This window comes from Schistocerca nitens, chromosome 12 (assembly GCF_023898315.1).
Source record: "Schistocerca nitens isolate TAMUIC-IGC-003100 chromosome 12, iqSchNite1.1, whole genome shotgun sequence".
In the NCBI taxonomy this organism is placed as follows: Eukaryota; Metazoa; Arthropoda; class Insecta; order Orthoptera; family Acrididae; genus Schistocerca; species Schistocerca nitens.
In genome coordinates this window covers 124,289,117-124,314,755 of record NC_064625.1, presented here as the reverse complement: position 1 = coordinate 124,314,755, position 25,639 = coordinate 124,289,117, and the positions used below count along the sequence as shown (strand labels likewise).

The window sequence follows — 25,639 nt, the reverse complement described above, 5'->3', positions numbered from 1 at the left end:
ATCCCAAACAGTCTTGCCAGTCGGATTTTCGTAGTACATTGAAATTCTGCTACATTCGAAGATGAACAATACGGAATTTGTATTTACTTCGTTGGATAATGTATGAAAATGCAGTGGTCGAAACTCGGGGCGGAGAAAAAAAAAGCTCGTCTTCTACCTTTTTTTTTTTAATTTATTTACTGATGCAGAGGTTTTGGCGCCAGTATTTATCTTTGTGCCCACAAAGCATGCTTGTGTAGCGCTACATATATTCGACGGCAAAAGTTAGTTGTTGCGGCACCTATCAACATTTTTCAGAACTTCCGCTTGCTTTTCACTCGATTCTAAGCCGCAGGCGGTTTTTTGGATTACAAAAACCGGAAAAAAAGTGCGGCTTAGATTCAAGTAAATACGGTAAGTTTTATTTACAGGGCACACTAAAAAGCAAAGTGTACGCTGACAATCCTCACATAACAGACAATCTGAACTGGAACATTGCTACAGAGACATCACACCTACAGAATTGCAGCACAGTGCTGGTAACGTCATCACACTAAGTAAGTGATGCCTGGATGCCCGTGGCCACTATTTTCAGCATCTCCTATAAGCAGATTCCTACAAGTTTTTTAACATTACAGTTATCTATTCCTTTTTAGTTAGTGCACTGTTACTTGAATCTCGGGCACGAGTTGTATGGGGTGTATGTGGGACACACTGTATATGTATTAAATCTAACTGTGTGCTTGCTTATTTCTTATCCCTTCGTGTGAAGTAATTAAAAACCTAACAGTATGAGACATTTGGTAAAGAGATTCTCTCGGCCACCTGCCTTTCGTTTGTCATAATGGTTCACAGGCAGCCACTACATAAAGATTGAAAATATTATAAGGGTACAAGATTTTTCTAGATATTTCACAGCCAAAGTCTGGAAATAGGTAATTTCATTGAATGGAAGTGAAATCTCGTACTAATTCTGAATATAAATGAACAAGCTTTATTAGTAGATAAAATTCATATTTCAACCATCAGCTGTTTTTATTTTACACGCGTACATCTACCGGTTTCAGTCTCAGACCATCTTTACGCATGAAGGGTTAAAATGGTTTAAGCCACCATATTGCATTAGTCACTTAAAATGTGTAGTGCATGCCAAAAATGTAAACATTTGACACAGTACATTAAAAGCAAACGTATGAATTTGCAAGCTTGAGTGTGGGCCATTCCATTTCAGAGATTACTGGATTGTCAAAATTCTGAAACCCACAGTGTCAAGAATGTGTCGAGAATATGACATTCGTCAGAAGCAATGTGGTGTCATACAATTCCTGTGCTGTGAAAATGAGACAGTGGGAAACATCCACAAGAGGTTGAAAAAGGTGTACGGAGATGCCGCTGCCTATCGCAGTACAGTTAGTTGGTGGGCGAGCAGGTTACGTGATGAAAGCGGGCACGGCAGTATTGAGGATTGTCCTCGCAGCGGCAGGCCTCGTACTGCACACACTCCTGACAATGTGCAGAGAGTTAACGAATTGGTGACTGCTGATATACGCATCACAGTGAACGAATTGTCACGCTACGTTGGGATAGGGGAAGAAAGTGTTTGCAGCATTGCAGCATACTGAAAGTGTTGGCGTTAAAAAAGGTTTGTGCCAGGTGGGTTCCCAGGATGTTGACAGTGGCTTACAAGGAAACAAGAAAAATGATATGCAGCGAACTTCCGGAACAGTACGAGAATGGTGGAGATGAATTTCAAGAATTGTGACAGGTGATGAAACATGGCTCCATCATTTTTCACCAGAGACGAAGAGGCAATCAATCAGTGGAGTGGCATCATGCAAATTCACTCAAGGAAAATAAATTCAAAACCACACCTTCTGCTGGAAAAGTTATGGCTACGGTGTTTTTCGATTCCGAAGGACTCTGGTTTGTGGACATCGTGTCTAGTGGAACCACCATAAATTCTGATGCATATGTGACTACAATGAAGAAACTTCAAGCTCGACTGAGTCGTGTTCGACCACATCGGCAAAAGCAGGGTGTTTTGCTATTGCATTACAATGCATGGCCACATGTCAGTCAAAAAACTGTGGAAGTGATCACAAAATTCGGATTGACAACACTGAAACACCTACCTTACAGTCCTGACCTGGCTCCGTGTGACTATCATCTCTTTGGGAAACTGAAAGACTCTCTCTGTGGAACAAGGTTTGAAGATGATGACTCCCTTGTGCACGCTGCCGAACAGTGGCTCCAACAGGTTGGTCCAAAATTTTACCGTGCGAGTATACAGGCGCTGGTTCCAAGATGGCGTAAGGCAGTTGAGAGGGATGGAAATTATGTGTAGAAATGAAAATATTGTTCCTAAAGGATGTATTTACACACTGTAAAACTTTCAAACATGTAGAATAAAAAAATAGTGCGGATTTCGTTTGGAGTGACCCTCGTATCAATTGTCATGTTTTATTTGTAGTTTCCTGTTGCTACTTGAGTTTACACTTCGTCATTTTGTCATTTGGGGATAGTGAGTGGAGCTATGGGCGCTAGAAAATGGAGTGCCAAGTGGAGACTTCAGAACATTCCTGATGTATTCTTCTCTTTGACTTCAATAGAGAGGTGACAGCAACGGAAGCAGCCACAATCATTTGCACCGTGCACGGGGATAATGGCATTGGACAGGGTACGGCAAGCAAATGGTTTTCTCGTTGCAAGGAGGATCGTTTAGACATTAGTGACTCTCCACATTCAGGAACACTTTCGAGGTTTGATGAAGATCATTTAACCCTCGAGCGGATGCTAGAATTTGACATTTTAGGCATTACTTCTCACCGCGGATAACACAGTGGCCGACAGCCTTCACTCTACGATTGAGAGCAGCAGCGTTTGCTGAGAGTTATCGGTACTGATAGACGAGCGACACTGTGTGAAATAACCACAGTAATCAATCTGGGACATATGACGAACACATCTGTTAGGACAGTGCAACAAAATTTAGCTTTAATGGGCTATTGCGGCAGACAACCAATATGGGTGCCTTTGCTAACGGCACGACATCGCCTCTCCTGGGATTGTGACTGTATCGGTTGAACCCTAGATTGGAAAACCACAACTTGACTAGATGAGTCCCAATTTCAGCTGGTAAGAGGTGATGGTAGGGTTCGCGTGCAGTGCTGATCTCGTGAAGCTTTGGACCCAAGCTGTCAACAACGTACTGTACTAAGTATCAAGCGGTTGTAACAATGGAAAATTGTGCTGAAATGCAGGAGGATCTGCAACGAATTGATGCATGGTGCAGGGAATGGCAATTGAATCTCATTGTAGACAAGTGTAATGTGCTGTGAATACATGTATTAAGAAGCAAAGATGGATTAAGAGGAAGTAAACTGAAAACTTAAATGAATAGTGCAATTAAGAAATAAGGTGAAAGAGGAATGGGTGTGGGGAAATCCCAAAGAGATAATAAGAGAGGAAAGAATCAGAGCAAAAAAGTAACAACAGTAAATGGCTGGAAGGAGAAAAGGAGAGGGTGATGGTTGTTAACAGAGATTAAGTCCAGGAGGGTGGCAGGATGTGAGATCTCGTAGAAAGACAGATCCTTTATCATTTAGCTACAATACAGAAGGTCAGCAACTGGAAGCAGTTAATTCCATAAATTTTCCGGGAGTAGGCATTAGGAATGATTAAAACTGGAATGACCATATAAAACTAATCGTGGGTAAAGCAGATGCCAGACAGATTCATTGGAAGAATCCTAAGGAAATGAAGTCCGAAAACAAAGGAAGTAGGTTACAGTACACTTGTTCACCCACTGCTTGAATACTGCTCACCGGTGGGGGATCCGTACTAGATAGGGTTGATAGAAGAGGTACAGAAGATCCAATGGAGAGCAGTAGGCTTCGTTACAGGATCATTTAGTAATCACAAAAGCGTTACGGAGATGATAGATAAACTCCAGTGGAAGACTCTGCAAGATAGACACTCAGTAGCTTGGTACGGCTTTTGTTTAAGTTTCGAGAACATACCTTCACCGAGGAGTCAAGCAGTATATTGCTCCCTCCTACGTATATCTCATGAAGAGACCATGAGGATAAAATCAGAGAGATTAGAGCCCACACAGAGGCATACCATGAGCAATACGAGACTGGAATAGAAGGGAGAACCGATAGAGGTACTCAAGGTTCCCTCCGCCACACACCGTCAGGTGGCTTGGGGAGTATGGATGATGTAGATGTAGATGTCACACACTGTCAGGGGGATTGCGGAGTTTGGATGTAGATGTAGATACAAGCTGCTGGTGGCTCCATAATAGTGGGGGCTGTATTTAAATGGATTACACTGGGTGGGTTCTATGGTCCAGCCAAACTGATCATTGACTGGAAACGGTTATGTTTGCCCACTTGAAGACGGTTTGCAGCCACTCGAGGTCTTTGTGTTGTCAAACAGCAGATTTTTTTTATGGATGACAACACACCATGTCACCGGACAACAATCTTTCACAGTTAGTTTGAAGAACATTCTCGACAGCTCGAGAGAACGATTTGGCCAACCAGATCGCCCGACACGAGTCCAATCAAACACGTACGGGACATAACTGAGAACTCAGTTCGTGCACAAAATTCTCCACCAGAGACACTTTCACAATTATAGATGGCAAGAGAGGCAGTGTGCCTCAATATTTCCACAGAGGACTTCCAGAAGTTTGTCGAGTTGATGCCGCATCAAGTTGCTGCACTACGATGTGCAAAAGGAGATCCGACATAATATTAGGATGTATCCCATGTCTTTTGTCCCCTCAGTGTATGCACAAGTAGTAAAATTTTATTACTAGTTATCCTTCCTATTATTCCAATTTCAATGCCCAGCAGTATACATACAGGGTGTTCAAAAAGTCTCTCTGCAGTGCCGTACGATTGTTAGCCCCGTGTTCCGTATGACTGTTCGCCTGCCTGGGTTACTTCCCTTCAAGTGGACTCTCCCAACATTCCACTGTTTCGTTTATCTCAGCCAGCTTCAGTAGTAGCGTTGGTGTGTGTCGTTACGTGTTGACATGAGCACGGTTAAGTTTAATTCCTTTGTTTAGTTTTTGTCACTGTTAAAACGCTAACCATTAAAGAACGTGTGTTTTTAGTCGAACAAGTGTTCAAAGCTGGTGGTAAGTACACAGTTTCAGTTCGTCAAACATTTAATTCAGTTTTCCCGGAGACAACACTCCCACATCGTGATACTGGGCGAGATTTGACTAACAAATTTCGAAGTACAGGTTCAGTGACAGATGCACCGAGAAGTGGTCGTCTTAGCGTTTTGTCTGAGGATAAACTACTCTATATTTCTGATAAAATGTCCACGTGTCCGAACAAGTCAGTAAGAAAACTCGTCCAGGAAATCGATGTTAGTGTCGGAACGACCCACACAGCTGTAAGGAGAAAATTAGAACTTTTCTCGTACAATGTGACTGTCGTGCAAGAACCGAAAAATACTGATCGTGGAAAGAGACTGCATTATTGTCAATGGTCCAAAAATTTCATTCAACAAAATGGAATGGATATTCTTAATGAAACATTTGTCACCGTGGTTTCATTTATCCGGGTACACGAACTCAGAAAATTCTCGTATGTGGAATACTGCAAATCTGTTTTGTACTCATGAGGTACCACTTCATTCTGTAAAAATAGTAGTTTGGAATGCAATTTCTAGACATTGGATTGTGGGTCCCATATTTTTTCAATGAAACAATAAATGCACAATGATACTGCAGTGAGTTTCATTTTGGTACACTCTCTGTGGTATACAGCATGCACGGCTAACAATCGTACGGCACTGTGGAGAGACGTTTTGAACACGCTATATAACATGTAACAGTTACAACACAAACAGGAAACAACCATTATTATGAAAAGGATAGTTGCTGCTCACCATACAGTGGAGATGCTGCATCGTAGACAGGAACAAAAAATAGACTGTCAGACAAAAGCTTTCGACCACACAGGCCTTCGTCAGAATTAAGTACAGGCACATGCGCACACATGCAACTCACACACGTGACCACAGTCTCTGGCTGGCAAGGGCTCTGCAACTGGAGACTGTGGTCACGTGTGTGAGTTGCGTGCATGTGCACGTGCCACGTGTTTAATTCTGACAAAGGCCTGTGTGGCCGAAAGCTTTTGTCTGACAGTCTATTTGTTGTGCCTGTCTACGATGCAGCATCTCTGCTGTATGGTAAGCAGCAACTCTTTTCTGCATAATATTGTCATTAAACCATCCTCGATTTTCCATTGTTAGAATGAAAACTGAAGAAATACAAGATTTGACACAGTTAAAAAGACACTGGTTGTCCAGTCATCAGAGAAAAAACTTAAATTAAGTAAAATAAAAGAATTTGCAGTATTTAGACTAAAGTCAATTGGAATGGCAACAAAGCTAATTAAAGAATGTGATTCTGAGTTAAGTAACATATTAAGCTATCTATGTAACCAGTCATTTATCAGTTGAATATTTCCATTCCATAATGTCATATGGGATAATTTTTGGGGGTAATCATCAAGCCAAGCTAAAGTTTTCTGGGCACAAAAACGTGCAGTAAGAGTTATATGTGGTGTGAACTCAAGAACATCCTGCAGAAACCTGTTTAGGGAACTAGGGACACTAACTACTGCTTCCCAATATATTTATTCTTTAATGAAATTTTTCATTAAAAATATATAACTTTTTCAAACCAACAGCTCAATTCATGGAATCAATACTAGAAATAAGAATAATCTTCACAAGGATTTAAAGTCACTTAGTCTTGTACAAAAAGGTGTGCATTATTCAGGAACACACATTTTCAATAACTTGCCAGCAGCCATAAAAAGCTTAACAACCACTGAAATTCAGTTTAAGAGAAGCCTAAAGGATTTTTTGCCAACTCCTCCTACTCCATTGACGAATTTATAACTTCTGCACAATTTCAGTGCAGTAATGTGTTCATTGTAAATAAGTGTGTGTGTGTGTGTGTGTGTGTGTGTGTGTGTGTGTGTGTGTGCGTGCGTGTGTGCATGCGCACCATTTCAGTGCAGTAATGTGGTCACTGTAAGTAAGTATTATGTTGTTGTATTACACGTTTATTACCTCATAAATAAATAAATAAACTTTTTTTATTTTAAATTCAGTGCATTAGTATTTGTAAAATGATCCTTTCATATAGTGTTCATCAAAAAATGACGATCATTCCACTTGGGAGCTGTGGAATGGTACATTAGCTTATTTATTTGAGTTGTAAATACACTCCTGGAAATGGAAAAAAGAACACATTGACACCGGTGTGTCAGACCCACCATACTTGCTCCGGACACTGCGAGAGGGCTATACAAGCAATGATCACACGCACGGCACAGCGGACACACCAGGAACCGCGGTGTTGGCCGTCGAATGGCGCTAGCTGCGCAGCATTTGTGCACCGCCGCCGTCAGTGTCAGCCAGTTTGCCGTGGCATACGGAGCTCCATCGCAGTCTTTAACACTGGTAGCATGCCGCGACAGCGTGGACGTGAACCGTATGTGCATTTGACGGACTTTGAGCGAGGGCGTATAGTGGGCATGCGGGAGGCCGGGTGGACGTACCGCCGAATTGCTCAACACGTGGGGCGTGAGGTCTCCACAGTACATCGATGTTGTCGCCAGTGGTCGGCGGAAGGTGCACGTGCCCGTCGACCTAGGACCGGACCGCAGCGACGCACGGATGCACGCCAAGACCGTAGGATCCTACGCAGTGCCGTAGGGGACCGCACCGCCACTTCCCAGCAAATTAGGGACACTGTTGCTCCTGGGGTATCGGCGAGGACCATTCGCAACCATCTCCATGAAGCTGGGCTACGGTCCCGCACACCGTTAGGCCGTCTTCCGCTCACGCCCCAACATCGTGCAGCCCGCCTCCAGTGGTGTCGCGACAGGCGTGAATGGAGGGACGAATGGAGACGTGTCGTCTTCAGCGATGAGAGTCGCTTCTGCCTTGGTGCCAATGATGGTCGTATGCGTGTTTGGCGCCGTGCAGGTGAGCGCCACAATCAGGACTGCATACGACCGAGGCACACAGGGCCAACACCCGGCATCATGGTGTGGGGAGCGATCTCCTACACTGGCCGTACACCACTGGTGATCGTCGAGGGGACACTGAATAGTGCACGGTACATCCAAACCGTCATCGAACCCATCGTTCTACCATTCCTAGACCGGCAAGGGAACTTGCTGTTCCAACAGGACAATGCACGTCCGCATGTATCCCGTGCCACCCAACGTGCTCTAGAAGGTGTAAGTCAACTACCCTGGCCAGCAAGATCTCCGGATCTGTCCCCCATTGAGCATGTTTGGGACTGGATGAAGCGTCGTCTCACGCGGTCTGCACGTCCAGCACGAACGCTGGTCCAACTGAGGCGCCAGGTGGAAATGGCATGGCAAGCCGTTCCACAGGACTACATCCAGCATCTCTACGATCGTCTCCATGGGAGAATAGCAGCCTGCATTGCTGCGAAAGGTGGATATACACTGTACTAGTGCCGACATTGTGCATGCTCTGTTGCCTGTGTCTATGTGCCTGTGGTTCTGTCAGTGTGATCATGTGATGTATCTGACCCCAGGAATGTGTCAATAAAGTTTCCCCTTCCTGGGACAATGAATTCACGGTGTTCTTATTTCAATTTCCAGGAGTGTAGTTGTCATGTTTTGTTGTTTTTCTGATATGTTCTACATCCTAGAGGACCTCCTCACTATGGATCAATTGGAATGAAAGTAAATCTAATCTAATCAACAACCACCACTGCTCACCTTCCTATGATGGCGTACTCTTTGTCGCGCCAGAGTGCCGGGTCGTGTGCCAGTCGCTTCCATCGCCTACAGACATTTTGTAAAATGTCTGTTAGTTCATTAGTGTTGAAGTAGGAAAATATATTGATAACTATTTCATCTGGAAGACTTCCAAAAGGCTTGACCCGTCCATATTTGATTTCTGCCATTCCTGCAGTACGGAACAGCTGTTCCGACAGTGGTGTGCAATTTGCTGTGGCTCGAGGAAGGTGCTGCTGGCTGCTGAAATCAAAATTATTCGTGCTTTCCAATCACAGATTTCTTATTATCAATAATGGGGCAACACTGAACGTTTGAAACATTACATCACAAAGTATACTCTACAGCAAGGCTTCTCGAACTTCTTAAATCCACAACCCCTTTCGTACAGACACTTTTCTCTGCGACTTCCACTCGCAGTTGTAGCTGTAATTGGCATTAGTAAATAACTTAAGGAATAAAGGTAACATGAACAAGACTGGGAATTCTGCTTAGCTTTTGGACATTTCCTTCTTCACAACTACAGAGTACACACACACACACACACACACACACACACACACACACACACACACACACACACACACACACACACACTTTGTCTGCAAATTGAAGGTCAATTGCTTTGAATTTTTTCCACACATGTGTTGGTGTCTTGTAAATAGGTGCACATTTTTGGCTATGCTCATTTTTTAATATTTATCCATTCTTTCTTTTTTTTATTTTCTTTTTTTTTTTGGTCATCAGTCTTCTAACCAGTTTGATGCGGCCCACCATGAATTCCTATCCTGTGCCAAACTCTTCAACTCAGACTCACACATGAAATTTGCTGGATGTATTCCAATCTCTGTCTTCCTCTACAGGTTTTGCCCCTCTACAGCTCCCATTAGTACCATAGTAGTTATTCTGTTATGACTTAAGAGATGTCCTACCATTCTATCCCTTCTCGTAATTGTTTTCCACTGATTCTGCAGAGAATCTCATTTCTTGAATAAGATTTTCACTCCACTGTGGAGTGTGTGCTGATAAGAAACTTCCTGGCAGATTAAAACTGTGTGCCAGACCACGACTCGAACTCAGGACCTTTGCCTTCACTTGAACTCTGGACCTTTGCCTTTCGCAGGCAAGTGCTCTACCATCTGAGCTACCCAAGCACGGCTCACAACCCGTCCTCACAGCTTCAATTCTGCCAGTACCTTGTCTCCTACTTTCCAAATTTCACAGAAGCTCTTCTGCGACCTTGCAGAACTCGCACTCCTGGAAGAAAGCTTACACTTTGCTGCAGAGTGAAAATCTCATTCTGGAAACATCCCCCAGGCTGTGGCTGTGTCTCCGCAATATCCTTTCTGCAAGGAGTGCGAGTTCTGCAAGGTTCACAAAAGAGCTTCTGTGAAGTCTAAAAAGTAGGAGATGAAGTACTGGCAGAATTGAAGCTGTGAGGACGGGTCGTGAGTCGTGCTTGGGTAGCTCAGATGGTAGAGCACTTGCCCGTGAAAGGCAAAGATCCCGAGTTTGAGTCTCGGTCCAGCACACAGTTTTAATCTTCCAGAAAGTTTCATCTCATTTCTTACCTAATTTTCAACATTCTTCTGCAGCAACACATCTCACATGCTTTGATTCTCTTATGTTCCGGTTTTCCTACAGTCAATGTTTCACTACCATAAAAATGCTGTGCTCCAAATATACATTCTTAGAAATTTATTCCTCAAATTAAGACTTATGCTTGATACTAGTAGACTTCTCTTGGCCAGGAATGCCCTTTTCGCCAGTGCTAGTCTGCTTTTTATGTTGTCCTTGCCCCATCCATTTTTTTTTTCTGCCTACGTATCAGAATTCCTTAGTTTCATCTACTTCATGATCACCAATCCTGATGTTATGTTTCTTACTGTTCTCATTTCTGCTACTTCTCATTACTGTTTGTCTTTCTTTGATTTACTCTCAAACCAATTTCTGTACTCATTATACTGTCCATATCATTAAACAGATCCTGTAATTCTTCTTCACTTTCACCGAGAAACATTACATATTTTCTCTCAGAATTTCCACCATCCTGCACTATTTGACATTGGCCAATCCTTTTCGAGGTCAACATATCCTACGAAAAACACTGATTTTTATTTAGTCTTGCTTCCATTACCAACCGCAGCATCAGAACCTTCTCTGTTGCTTTCACCTTTCCTAAAGTCAAACTGATTGCCATCTAAAGTATCCTCAATTTTCTTTTCCATTCTTCTTTAAGTTATCCTTGTCAGCAACTTGGAATGAGCTGTCAAGCTGATTGTGCGATGATTCTGACACTTGTCGGCTCTTGCAATCTTGGAAATTGCATGGATGATGTTTTTCCAAACATCAGATGCTGTATCGCCAGGCTCATACATTCTGCACACCAATGCGAATAGTCATTTTGTTGCCACTTCCCCCAACAATTTTAGAAATTCTGCTGGAATGTTTATCTAGCCCTTTTGCTTTATTTGATCTTAACTCTTCCAAAGCTCTTAAATTCTTATTCTATAGCTGGGTTCCCTATCTCTCTCATATCAATTCTAATTTCTTCTTCTATCATGTCGTGAGACAAGTCTTGCTCCTCATTCAGGCATTCAATGTACTCTCTACACTTGTCCGCTCTCTCCTTTCCATTTAACAGCGGAATTCCCATTGCAATCTTAATGTTACCATGCTTGTTTTTAATTTCATGTAAGTTGTTTTGACTTTTCTATAGGCTGAGTCAGTCCTTTCAACCATCATTTGTTTTTCAATTTCTTCACTTATTCATGCAGCTATTTCACATTAACTTCCCTGCACTTCCTATTTATTTTATTCCTAAGTGATTTGAATTTGCAAATTTCCCAGAACATTTTTGTGCTTCCTTCTTTCATCAGTCATCCAAGTATTTCTTCTGTTCCCATGGTTTCTTCACAGTTACCTTCTTTGTGCCTATGTTTTTCTTTCCAGCTTCTGTGACTGCCTTTTTTAGAGACATCCACTCCTCCTCAACAGAGCTGTTTAGTGAGCTATTCCTTATCATGGTATCTACAGCCTCAGAAAATTTAAGCATATCTCTGCAGTACTTTCGCATACCACTTCCGCTGATTTTTCCTGAGTAGTCTCAAACTTCAGTCCACTCTTCATCATTACCAAACTGTGATCTCAGTCTTTATCTGCTCCTGGGTACTCCTTACAGTCCAGTATCTGATTTCAGAATCTCTGCCTGACCATGATGTAATTTACAAGGGTAATCCCAAAAGTAATGCCTCCTATTTTTTTATAAGTACATAGATCTGCTTATTTCTACAATGGTTTACATCAGTTTACAGCTTGAACATTTAGCTATTTTTCGACGTAATCACCATTTCTGTTGATGCATTTTTGTAGACTCTGTGGCAGTTTTTGTTTGCCCATGTCATACCAGCTTGCCGCCATACTGTTCAGAAAGTTATGAACCTCTTCTTTCACCTCGGCGTTAGAGCTGAATCGCTGGGACCACAATTAACGCTGACAGGTACTGTGAGACTCTGAAAAAACTCAAACGGGCAATTCAGAACCGGTGAAGAGGAGTGTTGAGCAAGGGCGTACACATTCTCCATGACAACGCTCGGCCACACATCGCTCGGCAAACCGTTGCTCTCCTGAAACAGTTCCAGCGGAACATAATCCCCCACCCACCCTATAGTCCTGACTTGGCACCCAGTGACTACCACCTGTTCCCTATGTTAAAAGAACATTTGGCCAGAAAGCGATTCACCTCCGACGACGAGGTGAAAGAAGAGGTTCATAACTTTCTGAACAGCACTGTGGCGAGCTGGTATGACATGGGCATACAAAACCTGCCACAGCGTCTACAAAAATGCATCTACAGAAATGGTGATTATGTCAAAAAATAGCTAAATGTTCAAGCTGTGAACTGATGTAAACGACTGAAGAAATAAACATGTCTATGTACTTATAATAAAATAGGAGACCTTACTTTTGGGCTTACCCTCATAACTGAAATCTTTTCCTAACTCCCAGCCTTTTGCAAGTATACCACCTCCTCTTGTGATTCTCGAACAGAGTATTCACTATTACTAGCTGATATTTATTGTAGAACTAAATTAGTCTTTCTCCTCTATCACTCCTACTACCAAGCCCATATTCTCCAATAGCCCTTTCTTCTTTTCCTTCCCTACAACCACATTCCAGTCACTCATGACTATTAGATTTTCATCTCCCATTACATACACTCCTGGAAATGGAAAAAAGAACACATTGACACCGGTGTGTCAGACCCACCATACTTGCTCCGGACACTGCGAGAGGGCTGTACAAGCAATGATCACACGCACGGCACAGCGGACACACCAGGAACTGCGGTGTTGGCCGTCGAATGGCGCTAGCTGCGCAGCATTTGTGCACCGCCGCCGTCAGTGTCAGCCAGTTTGCCGTGGCATATGGAGCTCCATCGCAGTCTTTAACACTGGTAGCATGCCGCGACAGCGTGGACGTGAACCGTATGTGCAGTTGACGGACTTTGAGCGAGGGCGTATAGTGGGCATGCGGGAGGCCGGGTGGACGTACCGCCGAATTGCTCAACACGTGGGGCGTGAGGTCTCCACAGTACATCGATGTTGTCGCCAGTGGTCGGCGGAAAGTGCACGTGCCCGTCGACCGGGGACCGGACCGCAGCGACGCACGGATGCACGCCAAGACCGTAGGATCCTACGCAGTGCCGTAGGGGACCGCACCGCCACTTCCCAGCAAATTAGGGACACTGTTGCTCCTGGGGTATCGGCGAGGACCATTCGCAACCGTCTCCATGAAGCTGGGCTACGGTCCCGCACACCGTTAGGCCGTCTTCCACTCACGCCCCAACATCGTGCAGCCCGCCTCCAGTGGTGTCGCGACAGGCGTGAATGGAGGGACGAATGGAGACGTGTCGTCTTCAGCGATGAGAGTCGCTTCTGCCTTGGTGCCAATGATGGTCGTATGCGTGTTTGGCGCCGTGCAGGTGAGCGCCACAATCAGGACTGCATACGACCGAGGCACACAGGGCCAACACCCGGCATCATGGTGTGGGGAGCGATCTCCTACACTGGCCGTACACCACTGGTGATCGTCGAGGGGACACTGAATAGTGCACGGTACATCCAAACCGTCATCGAACCCATCGTTCTACCATTCCTAGACCGGCTAGGGAACTTGCTGTTCCAACAGGACAATGCACGTCCGCATGTATCCCGTGCCACCCAACGTGCTCTAGAAGGTGTAAGTCAACTACCCTGGCCAGCAAGATCTCCGGATCTGTCCCCCATTGAGCATGTTTGGGACTGGATGAAGCGTCGTCTCACGCGGTCTGCACGTCCGGCACGAACGCTGGTCCAACTGAGGCGCCAGGTGGAAATGGCATGGCAAGCCGTTCCACAGGACTACATCCAGCATCTCTATGATCGTCTCCATGGGAGAATAGCAGCCTGCATTGCTGCGAAAGGTGGATATACACTGTACTAGTGCCGACATTGTGCATGCTCTGTTGCCTGTGTCTATGTGCCTGTGGTTCTGTCAGTGTGATCATGTGATGTATCTGACCCCAGGAATGTGTCAATAAAGTTTCCCCTTCCTGGGACAATGAATTCACGGTGTTCTTATTTCAATTTCCAGGAGTGTATTTAATTACCTGTTCAGCATCGTCGTATAATTTCTCTCTTCACTTTCTGCCTGCAATGCTGGCACATATACATGAACTATCGTCTGTTTAGGTTTGCTGTCGATTCTGATGAGAACAAACCTATCACTGAAATGTTCAAAGTAACTCACTCTCTGCCCTACCTTCCTATCCACAACAAATCATACACTGTTTTACCATTTTCTGCTCTTGTTGATACTACTCTACACTCATCTGACCAGAAGTTCTTGTCTTTTCCCATTTCACTTTGCTATATCTAGATTGACCCCTTAGCATTTCCTTTTCAGATTTTCTAGCTTCCCTACCACATTCAACTTCTGACATTCCACACCTCAACTCGTGGAATATTAACCTCTTGTTGACTGATGAGTCGTTCTCATGGTCACCTCTCCCCTTGGCAGTCCCCTCACAAAGGTCCAAATGGGGGACTAGTCCAGAATCATTAGCCAATGGAGAGATCATCATGACACTTTTTCAGCTGCAAGCCACATGTCCTCTGGCTAAACATTATCTCTCTCTAATGTAGGGCTTCCCATTGCCTTTTGCAGCCTCAAGCCATTGATCATTGCCAGTTCTTCTGCCTTCGGGGGCAGTTTCCTGCCTCAACAGCAAGAGCATGTCCTGAACCTCTGTGATCCTCTGCCCTCTTTGACAAGGCCATTGGCTGACGGGGGATGACTTCTTATGCCAGAAGTCTTCGGCCGCCACTATTAATGATTTTTGTTCAAAATTTATGTGGTCGCAGGGTACGAGCCTGGGACTGGCATGTTTTGATTACTAATCAAAGACTCTACACCTAGGCCACAGTTTTAACATTCATTATAAAAAAGAATCAAAGGAAAAATACTAAATTATGTTGAAAAAAATATTTGCAAAACCTTAGCTCCATTTACTATAATACTGCAGCCTTAATTATGGTCCAAGCATACAGAATAGGTCCCAAGATATGAGATTGGCTTGAAGACTTCTAAGTAATAGAACCCAGTACATTGTTACTGACAGCACAGACAAGAGTACTGCCACCAGTGCCCCAGGAAAATGTGATGGAGCCTCTGTCATTTCCTATTATAATGATACAGCCTTGCCCAAAATTCATATGAACTGTCTGATACCACCTTTTTTTGTACGCATCCGGATAATTATCGGACAATTTAGTGCTTCCAAGGGACTTGTATGCGTGTCTATATGTATATCAAATTTGCTAATAATACCTGATATTCATTGTGAAAGCAAATAGAAGGTTCTGGAAAAACGTATATGGTCATTATCAAGAGATTGTTGTCATTAACAAAATTACATACAAATCCCAAATTAAATGATTAATCAATGAATTGAAGGAATAAATGAAAAGCAACAGATAATAAAATGCTGTGGAAGTGTTGGCATAGATGGCCGGCACCTCTAATTACCATAATTACAATTGAGTAACGAGTTAACACAAAGAACCTCATTATCTTGAAAATCCGCTTAAAAGTTATTACCAAGTGATTTATTTTCATTTGTTATTTATTTTTAAGTCTTCCTCTGCAATTAATAGTCCTTGTAATTACATTTCTAATTAACTCTACAATTGTTTACATCTCAGTTTTGCAATTTCAGAATTTGAGGCTCGATTTGTAACTTTCTCGTATGCAATCGGATAAAGCATAAGATCTGTAATACCACTACATGTTAGTAACCAAATCCAAACTATAATTAATTACATAACTAAAATAATAAGAGACATTATTGTAATTAAAGTTCAGAAAGTTTTCTTATGGAAAACTAAAGATATTACTAGAAAGGATTGTTAATCATATAAAGTATTTTATATCTTATTCAGCTCTAACATCAGTTTCTTTACATTTTGTAAATTTTAATTGTAACATTGAACTTATACAAAATTGATAATGGAATATTTTGTGGGCAATTGTTAAAATTCTATATAAGGGAAAGCAGTGCGGCGGGCAGTCAGTCAGTCGTTGTTGTTGTTGTTGTTGTTGTTGTTGTTGTTGTTGTTGTGTCTGCTAGAGTGTCTGTTTGGAAGTCAAAGAGATCTGATCTGTGAAGTCTGTGTTTTGTTTACATGACAAGTGTGCAATTTGGATGTTAATTAATGTGAATAAAATTTTGTTAAGCATGAAAATTTCACATTCATTCATCAATGGACCAGACAGAAGAAACTTAAGTAACATTCAACATGAATCGTTACACTATGTACATAAATGATCTGGCCAACAGAGTGACCAGCAATCTGCGGCTCTTTGCTGGTAACGCTGTGGTGTAGGGGACAGAGTCATCGTTGAGTTACTGTAGGAGAATACAAGAGAAGGGAAAATATCTAGTTGGTATGATGAATGTCAGCTTGCTCTGAATATAAGAAACAACAAGTTAATGCATACGAGTAGGAAAAACAGACCCTAATGTTCGAATACAGCATTAATAATGTGCTGCTTGACAGTCACGTCAATTAAATATCTAGGCATATTATGAGGGTAAATGGTTGACTTTCACTAACTGGGAGAATTTCAGGAAAATGTGGTTCAGCTGTAAAAGAGACTGGATAGAGAATACTAGTGCAACCCATTCTAGAGTATTGCTCAATTGTTTAGGATCCCCACCAGGTTGGATTCCAAGGACTTGAAGCAATTTAGAAACATGCAACACAGTATTACGAAGATGCATCCTGAAAAGTAGGAATCCCTCGAGGGAAGACGACATTCTAGAGGGTTTGAACCGTCATCGTCCTGAATGCGAGTCCAATGTGCTAACCACTGCTGCAGCTCACTCGGTATGCCAGCTTCCAGTTAGGAGTTTTATTGCAGTTCTGTACTGCCTCTGTTTCAATATGTTCCTTTACCACTCTTAACACGCAAGCTTTTGTGATACAGGGTGGGGCAAATAAAAATGAGCCAGATGAGTCAATATAACTGGACATAAACATATGCACATAACCACATCCCGTGACATCCACAACGTGATCCACACCAGTTCAGAACATAGTGCGGGTCATGTCAAGTACGAGTGGAGCAGTGCTACTCACAGTGGACCAGCAGGTGTTCATTGTGGAAAGTTACATGACGATATCATGGAAACGGTGTGGTCAGTTGTTTGCTGAGAAGTTTAATGGTGTCAAAGTGCCAGCAATGAATGCCACCTAATGCTTAGTCCAAAAATGGTGTCAGACAGGATCATTTCTGAACACATCAAAAAAGATCCCGAAATGTGCCCGCACACCAGAAAATGCTGCAGAGTCCTACCAAATCAACCTGATGTCTGCCAAGTCAATGTTGGTGTACAGTCCCTGCACACTGCACTATTGATTCCACCATCTTTCATCAGATGCGAACTTCAGCGCATTGCACTGACAACACTTTGAAACCTTGACAACATATTGAAACCATTAGTGGTAGCATTAATAAAGGAGGAAAAGACCTACAGTTACTTCCAATCGGATGGGACAACTGCACATACAGCTCGCTGAACCTCTGAATACATTAACTCATTCTTCACAACTGACAGTTGTTAGCAGCGGTCAATATGGTCGCAATGCTAGCTGGCCGCCCAGGTCACTTGTCTGTGTGTGGTTACTTTGAGAGGGGAGCACTGCATTGCAACAACTCTCATGGTCTTCAAGAACTGCAGCAGAACATTTTGGATGAGACTGCAGCAATTCCAGCAGTCCAGCTTTGATCCCCCTTCAAAAACTTGCTGACCAGGGCCCAAAAGTGACATGAGATGAATGGTGGTCACCTTCGACATTTTTTATAGTCAGATTAGTACTGTATTTCCTTTCCTCTGCCGTGTTTCTTTGTACCCTGGAACTCTGTTACCCGGGCCACTTTTATTTGCCCAGAAAGCATTTTTTTTTTCCTCTAGCGTGTAAATCACTAATTCAAACTGTGAATGGCCAGCCAGTTGGTCCCACGTTGTTCTTCCCATAAACAGATGGTGGTACTTTTGCCAATCTGGTTTAACAGTTTATTTCCTCCTCCGTGTACAATACTCTGTGCTTTGGTGGTAAACCGTGTCCTATACTCATTGTCGTGACACTCGATTGGTTGGTTGGTTGTAGAAGGGACCAAACTACGCGGTCATCAGTCCCTCTGACCTTAGATTAACTAAAACCGATAAAATCCCACATTAGGAGAGGCAACTACAATGCCCATAAATGAGAAACTAAGGGAAGGAAGGAAAAGGGCGGAAGAAGATGTGAGGGAAAGGAAGTGACCAATGACAGTCGTGACACTCGGGATCACAGCACAAAGTGTAAGTGCCCTGGTGTTCGTTCCATACATCTTTACCCAGGCAGCTGTCCGTCGTACTCTCTGGGGTCACTTTGGCATTATGTTTTAATGTGTTTATATGCCTGACTGCTGTTTTCTAAAAATGTTATACAGTACTTCTTTTTGTTTTTTCATGTGTTCTACTGCATGTAGGAATTATTACCAGCTTCGACCTCATTTACTTTCAGTATGACACCTGAGGACAAACACGTAACAGCCAGAAATCAGTGACGATCTAAGCACTGGAAAATAAAATAAACCTTACAACTCGAGCTGTATTTTCAATATTAAATTTAAATTGACAGCAGTGAGATTTTTCATCAAATTTAAGTGCATACCAAAAGGACAACCTAATGGATTATCCCAATGAGATAGAAACTGAAGCTGCATGTGATATCATTCGGGCAAAGGATGAACAAATTTATAATTGAAGTCTGCCAGTGTGAGGCTGTTTTACTAAATATTCTTACCAAAATACAAAGGGCAATTGAAACAAGTAGAAACATTTACATGTCCAGTTAGCTATATGAAGTGGCAGTATTGTGATATCTTGTAGAAGTACTGTAAACATGTAACATCTGACCTGGAGCATGTAAATGAACTCTTGTCCAAGTTTAGAACAGCTGACCAAGCACTTAAAGAAACCACTAAGGAAACAGCAACTTATGCAGTATTCATGTAAAACAAGGCACAGGGCTATATAGACAGACAGAGATGCTTAATGAAACACACTTGGCTATAAACAGGGCAATGTGTCAAGCTTTCCATAACTACTGTAGCAGGACACTATTGGAATACATCTCACATAATCCAAAGAAATTCTGGTCACACATTGAATCTGTTGACAGCACCAGAGTTAGAATCAGGACACTCAGAATGACACAGGAACAGAAACTGAGGATAGCAAAGCAAAAGTGCTGTACTCCATTTTCAAATATTCCAGCAGAACATAAAAAGCAGGAGAACTTCCCCAGAAAGATGAGTGATATTGGTATTTGTGGTAGTGGCCTTGAGAAACAGCTGAAATATATCAAACAAGAGCCCTGGGACTCATGAAATCAGTCACATTCTATACAGAATTCACAGCCAATTTCTCTCCTAGTCGTCATAAACTGTGAATCCTTCAAACAGAAAACTGTCCCCTGTTGCTGAACAAAAATGCAAGTAACACAAGGAGGTTAGCAGGAGTGATCCACGATGGCCATCTGCTTAAGGTTAACAACACCAGTTTGTGCAGCAAAGTCTCCCACACCTACCAGTCCTTTAGGTGTATAAACACTGAAACTCTTTCCGGCTTTAATTACCATCTGTCACAAATAGATTGGGACCCAGTTAATAGGACAAATTACGTAAATGATGATTTTAACATTTTCTTACATAAATTGATCTCCCTGTTTCAAATGTCTTCTCTGAAAAGGACTGTCAGAAAGAACACTGAGGCTGCTTCTAGCAAACCCTGGATTACAGAAGGAATTAAAATGTCTTGCAGGACTAAGAAGCAATTACGTGCCACATTAAGATTATCAAATGATCCCCTTAAAATATATTATTATAAACTGCAGTGTAAAGTTTTAAAAAGGACAATAAACAAATCCAAAAGCTTATATATTAAATCTGAAATTAATAACTCTAAAAACAAAATTAAAACCATTTGGGTTGTCATAAAGAGTGTGTCTGGAAAAAAAAAAAAAAAAAAAAAACCAACAACAACAACAACAACAACAACAACAACAACAACATATAGATCAGCCATAATCATGTAGCAATTTCTAATTTCAAACATATTTAACAGTCATCATGTTGCTTGTAAGGGTTCATTAAATACGGCCACGAATTTATTACAAAGAGCTGACCACAACATATATGACCCAATTTGTATAGCTCGTCACCACTAGTGAACCGATACAAAAGAGTTACATGTTTGCGCCTGTTACTGTCCTTCAAAGTAGTCACCAGCGTTGTGTAGAACCCATTGCCAGCGAAGTGGAAGGAATAGTAAACCGTTAGCAGAGCCTGTTATGTTGATGGTGTGAATGGAGGCATTCTATTGCCTGTCGAATCTCTGAAACAGTTTGAAGCAAATATCATGAAGTGGTTCTTTCATCTTCGGAATGAAATCAGTCACAAGGACTTAAGTCCAGGGACTATCGTGGATGGCACAGTACTTTCCAGTCCCATCAACCGAACAGAGCAGCCACAGCTTGCACTGTATGCGCCGGCGCATTGTCGTGAAAAATGATGGGTGAGTTGCGCAGAAAGTGTCGCCGCTTCTTTCGCAAAACTGATCGCAGGTGATGCTCCAAAAACAAACGGTAATACTGTCCACTGACAGTCTGTCGTGGAGGAACGTAATGAGTTAGGATAACACCATCACAGTCGTACACAAGAATCACCACAATTTCACCATACTGGGGCTCTGACGCACTTTCGTTGGATTGGTGTTTCCGTTTTGGCTCATACAATTCGGCCCATGCCTCATCCAGTGTTACGATACAGTGTAAGGAAGCCTGTCCTTCGCACTCATAGTGCTCCATGTACGTCTGAGCAGCATCGTAACGGATCCATTTCTGGATTTCTGTCAAGTCGTGCGAAACCAATCGTGATGCAATTTTTCGCATGCCCAGGCGTTCCTTCAGGATGAGAAGCACAGTTGTATGCACTAATTCAGTTTCGTGAGTGAGTTCACAAATCGTATGGTGTCAATGACTGTTGACTGTCCATTAACACGGCAACAACATGCAATTCTCCTTTACAGGTGAACCACTCTTCCCTACAATTCTCCCAATAAATCAAAGTGAATCATTCGCCTTCTCTACCACAGTTCTCACATGATTATCCCGCCTCACATCGCTTCCAACTCGAATCTAACAAGGGGAGGCCGCCAATTGTGAAATTCAGATTCGATTCACACTACGCATAATAAAAGCTCATGGCCAGAGGTGTAATGTGGCAAAGCACCGAGATGCACTTCTCAGCCGTTGTCGAGAAAATCGACAGTTAAAAGAAACCGTTGCGGTGAAATACCCCCTACGATTAATAATTTTCTGTAGCGTCGTGGCGCAGCGGTAAGCACTCGGGTTCGTGATCCGAAGGGCGCCGGATCGAGTCTCGCGCCATGCAACTTTTTTTTATTATTAGTTTTTTGTAATTCACACACACACACACACACACACACACACACACACATTATATACTATTAATGAATTGCTTATGCATGTTGGTGAAGGCGGATCGCTCTCCAATTGTACCGCCTCCATTTTTCCGTTTTTTTTTAACAGGGGGTACCAAAGCTCTCCCGACCGCACCGATTTTCGACGATGTTATAAGTTGCGCTAGGGACCGCATCTACCTTCTTTCTAAGTTAGGAGGCAACTACGCTGTTATGCGGCGGCTCGATTCGGCCCGTTCAACATCTGTCCTTCAAGAGTAACGAGCGAGTAACGGAGTTTATATTTCATACCCGCCACAACAAATTTGTGTTCGTGGGGTCTCTATTCTAATTCGAACGTTTGACTTACACTATACGTATTCGTTTCGGAATATTGTCTCTACGTCTTCCGTTAACTATACGTGGTTAACATTATGAAGACAATTAATAACATTTGTGAAATACAACTTTGTTTGCGGAAAACATAATGATGTTCGAAGTCGCCAGTTTTTCCACGACAAACGACTTTCAACAACTTATTATATGCATAATTGTTGCAACTGATTGCCAGGAATTTTATATATATATATATATATATATATATATATATATATATATATATATATATATATATTACAAAAAACAAATACTAAAATATATACACACATTTGAATTACAAAAAACAAATACAAAAAAAATGTTTGCATGGCGCGAGATTCGATCCGGCGAGCTTCGGATTACAAACCCGAGCGCTTACCGCTGCGCCACGACGCTGTAGAAAATTATTAATCGTAGAGAGTATTTCACCGCAACGGTTTCTTTTAACTGTCGATTTTCTCGACAACGGCTGAGAAGTGCATCTTGGTGCTTTGCCACGTTACACCTCTGGCCATGAGCTTTTATTATGCGCAGTATCAATCGAATCTGAATTTCACAATTGGTGGCCTCCCCTTGTAAGCCGCACTTTTTTTCAGGTTTTTGTAATCCAAAAAACCGCCTGCGGCTTAGAATCGAGTGCAAAGCACGCGGAAGTTCTGAAAAATGTTGGTAGGTGCCGCCACAACGAACTTCTGCCGTCGAATATATGTAGCGCTACACAAGCACGCTTTGTGGGCACAAAGCTAAATACTGGCGCCAAAACATTTTTTTTTCTCCGCCCCGAGTTTCGACCACTGCATTTTCATACATTATCCAACGAAGTAAATACAAATTCCGTATTGTTCATCTTCGAATGTAGCAGAATTTCAATGTACTACGAAAATCCGACTGGCAAGACTGTTTGGGATGTTTGTCAATATGGCCAACTCTACGTTCCGAGTTTTTTCCTACCTGTGAGAAGAGATGGTTGCTAATAGGAACCTGATGAAATGTGAATCACATGCAGTATTCTCTTCGCCATAAGAATAATACGAAAATAAACATTTTGCCATGTATTCTTTCGTGTTTGCTGCTATCTCATTTAAATCCTGTCTGCCTAATAAACTACGAAACTAGAGTGAAACAACAGCAAACGCGGAATTCGTATTATTCTTATGCGTAATAGTGATATAGTCAGAAATGAAGCACGGAAACTGACTAGATTTTAAATGTAAGATGACCAATTTCTGTGCAGAATTTGATGTACTAAAGAAGCGGCCGCAAAGATTTTGAAACGGAGAAAAATTTGTGCCTAACTCTCGTTCAGAACATGTTCTATCATACGCAGTCTATTATTTGGTTCTTGTTGATCATTATCAAAGAAAGCAGCAGTGTAAGTAACAACAAATAGCAGTCTATTGCCATTGTTTCGCTAATGACACGATTCCTCTTTTTTTTTTTAAGCTGCGGTAGCGCGCACAAAAGCAAGTCATGCCGCGAGCGGCGACAGGCCGTAAACACGCACTATCAGAATGCGACAAACAATGCATGACACAGTACAGTAATGCATTTTCAGCTTAGAGTGACGTAAACACCTATAACAAAGAAAACGGCACTTATCAGATCAAAGCAAAATAAGCAATCGATTCAAACCAGACGAAGCACGTGAAAAAGGAAGCGTATCCATATAAATACGGACGGAGCGCCTGACGCATAGCAATGGCTACCTGGTAAAGCTTTACTGCTAAGCTTACGACTCGAACCAAACTACTGTAGCTGTACCGTCTTTCATTCACCTAAATTGTGTCTCATATTACAATGGACCAACTTTGTTTCGATTTGGAGGTGCGGCCTAAAACTTTTCTCTCCCCTTGAATTTCGAGTCTCAAATTTCAGGTGTGGCTTAGATTCGGGAAATATTTTTTTCCTTTATTTCGAGTCATTTTTCAGGTGCGGCTTAGATTCGAGTAAATACGGTATTTAAACGACGTGACTGTGTCAAGCAGGACACTAGTACGAGGGTAATCCCAAAAGTAAGGTCTCCTATTTTTTATAAGTACATAGACCTATTTATTTCTACAATGGTTTACATCAGTTTACAGCTTGAACGTTTAGCTATTTTTCGACATAATCACCATTTCTGTCGACGCATTTTTGTAGACACTGTGGCAGGTTTTGTTTGCCCATGTCATACCAGCTCGCCGCCATGCTCTTCATAAAGTTATGAACCTCTTCTTTCACCTCGTCATCGGAGCTGAATCGCTGGGACCACAATTAACGCTGACAGGTACTGTGAGACTCTGAAAAAACTCAAACGGGCAATTCATAACCAGAGAAAAGGAATGTTGAGCAAGGGCGTACACATTCTCCATGACAACGCTCGCCCACACATCGCTCGGCAAACCGTTGCTCTCCTGCAACGGTTTCAATGGAACATAATCACCCACCCTATAGTCCTGACTTGGCGCCCAGTGACTATCACCTGTAGCCTAGGTTAAAACAACATTTGGCCGGAAAGCGATTCACCTCCGACGACGAGGTGAAAGAAGAGATTCATAGCTTTCTGAACAGCATGGCGGCGAGCTGGTATGACATGGACATACAAAAACTGCCACAACGTCTACAAAAATGCATCGACAGAAATGGTGATTATGTCGAAAAATAGCTAAATGTTCAAGCTGTAAACTGATGTAAACCATTGTAGAAATATACAGGGCTATGTACTTATAAAAAAAACAGGAGACCTTACTTTTGGGATTACCCTCGTAATACAGGGTGTGACAGCGTTCAGAGCGTAATTTGACTTGCGTAGTACAATGACGTACTGCACGAATATGCGCCAGCTCGTGCCGCATTCGTGTACTAATGAGCTGTCATTTCGAGTGTGACAGTGATATGGGGCGGTGGAATGCACAGCGTCGTGCCTTTGCTGTTCGAAGTTATTGCAACAATAACTACTCTGTTATTGCTACCCAGCATCTATTTCGACAACATTTCAACTTCGGACGTCATGGGAAAATTCCAGATGGACGAACCATTGTGAGGTGGGTACGTGCATGTCGAACAACAGGTTCTGTTTGCAATGGCAAACCTGGAAGAAGTGAAAGAACTGTGCGGGCACCAGAAGCCGTGGAAAATGCTCGTGCTGCACTATTGCATAGCCCAAAAAGCTATGCTCGTCGTCATGTGCAAACTGTGCTCATTCAGGAGAACATCGCACGAAGATCTCAATTTTCACCCATATAGGGTGACCAGACGTCCGGATTAATCCGGAAATGTCCTCCATTTTAGCTCTTTGTCTGGGGTCCAGGCGGATTTTTACAGTGTCCGGCTTTTTCGCAAAGTTGAGCGTAATACAGTTAAATTTACAATTCCACCCATTCTATTGCTCTTTTCTTAAATACTTTAACTATTGGCA

The 25,639-nt window shown here is 42.5% G+C and overlaps 1 protein-coding gene across 2 annotated transcripts in view; it reads right to left on the bottom strand.

Moving 5' to 3' along the window:
• LOC126215056 (F-box/LRR-repeat protein 7-like) overlaps positions 1 to 25,639 on the bottom strand; it is a 167,851-nt gene that overhangs the window by 97,995 nt on the left and 44,217 nt on the right. For both annotated transcript variants that reach the window (XM_049941702.1, XM_049941703.1), the window contains exon 2: positions 8,775 to 9,032. In XM_049941702.1, coding sequence (XP_049797659.1) covers positions 8,775 to 8,962 — 188 coding nt within the window. In that variant the 5' untranslated portion in view covers positions 8,963 to 9,032. The remainder of the gene's footprint in view (positions 1 to 8,774; positions 9,033 to 25,639) is intronic.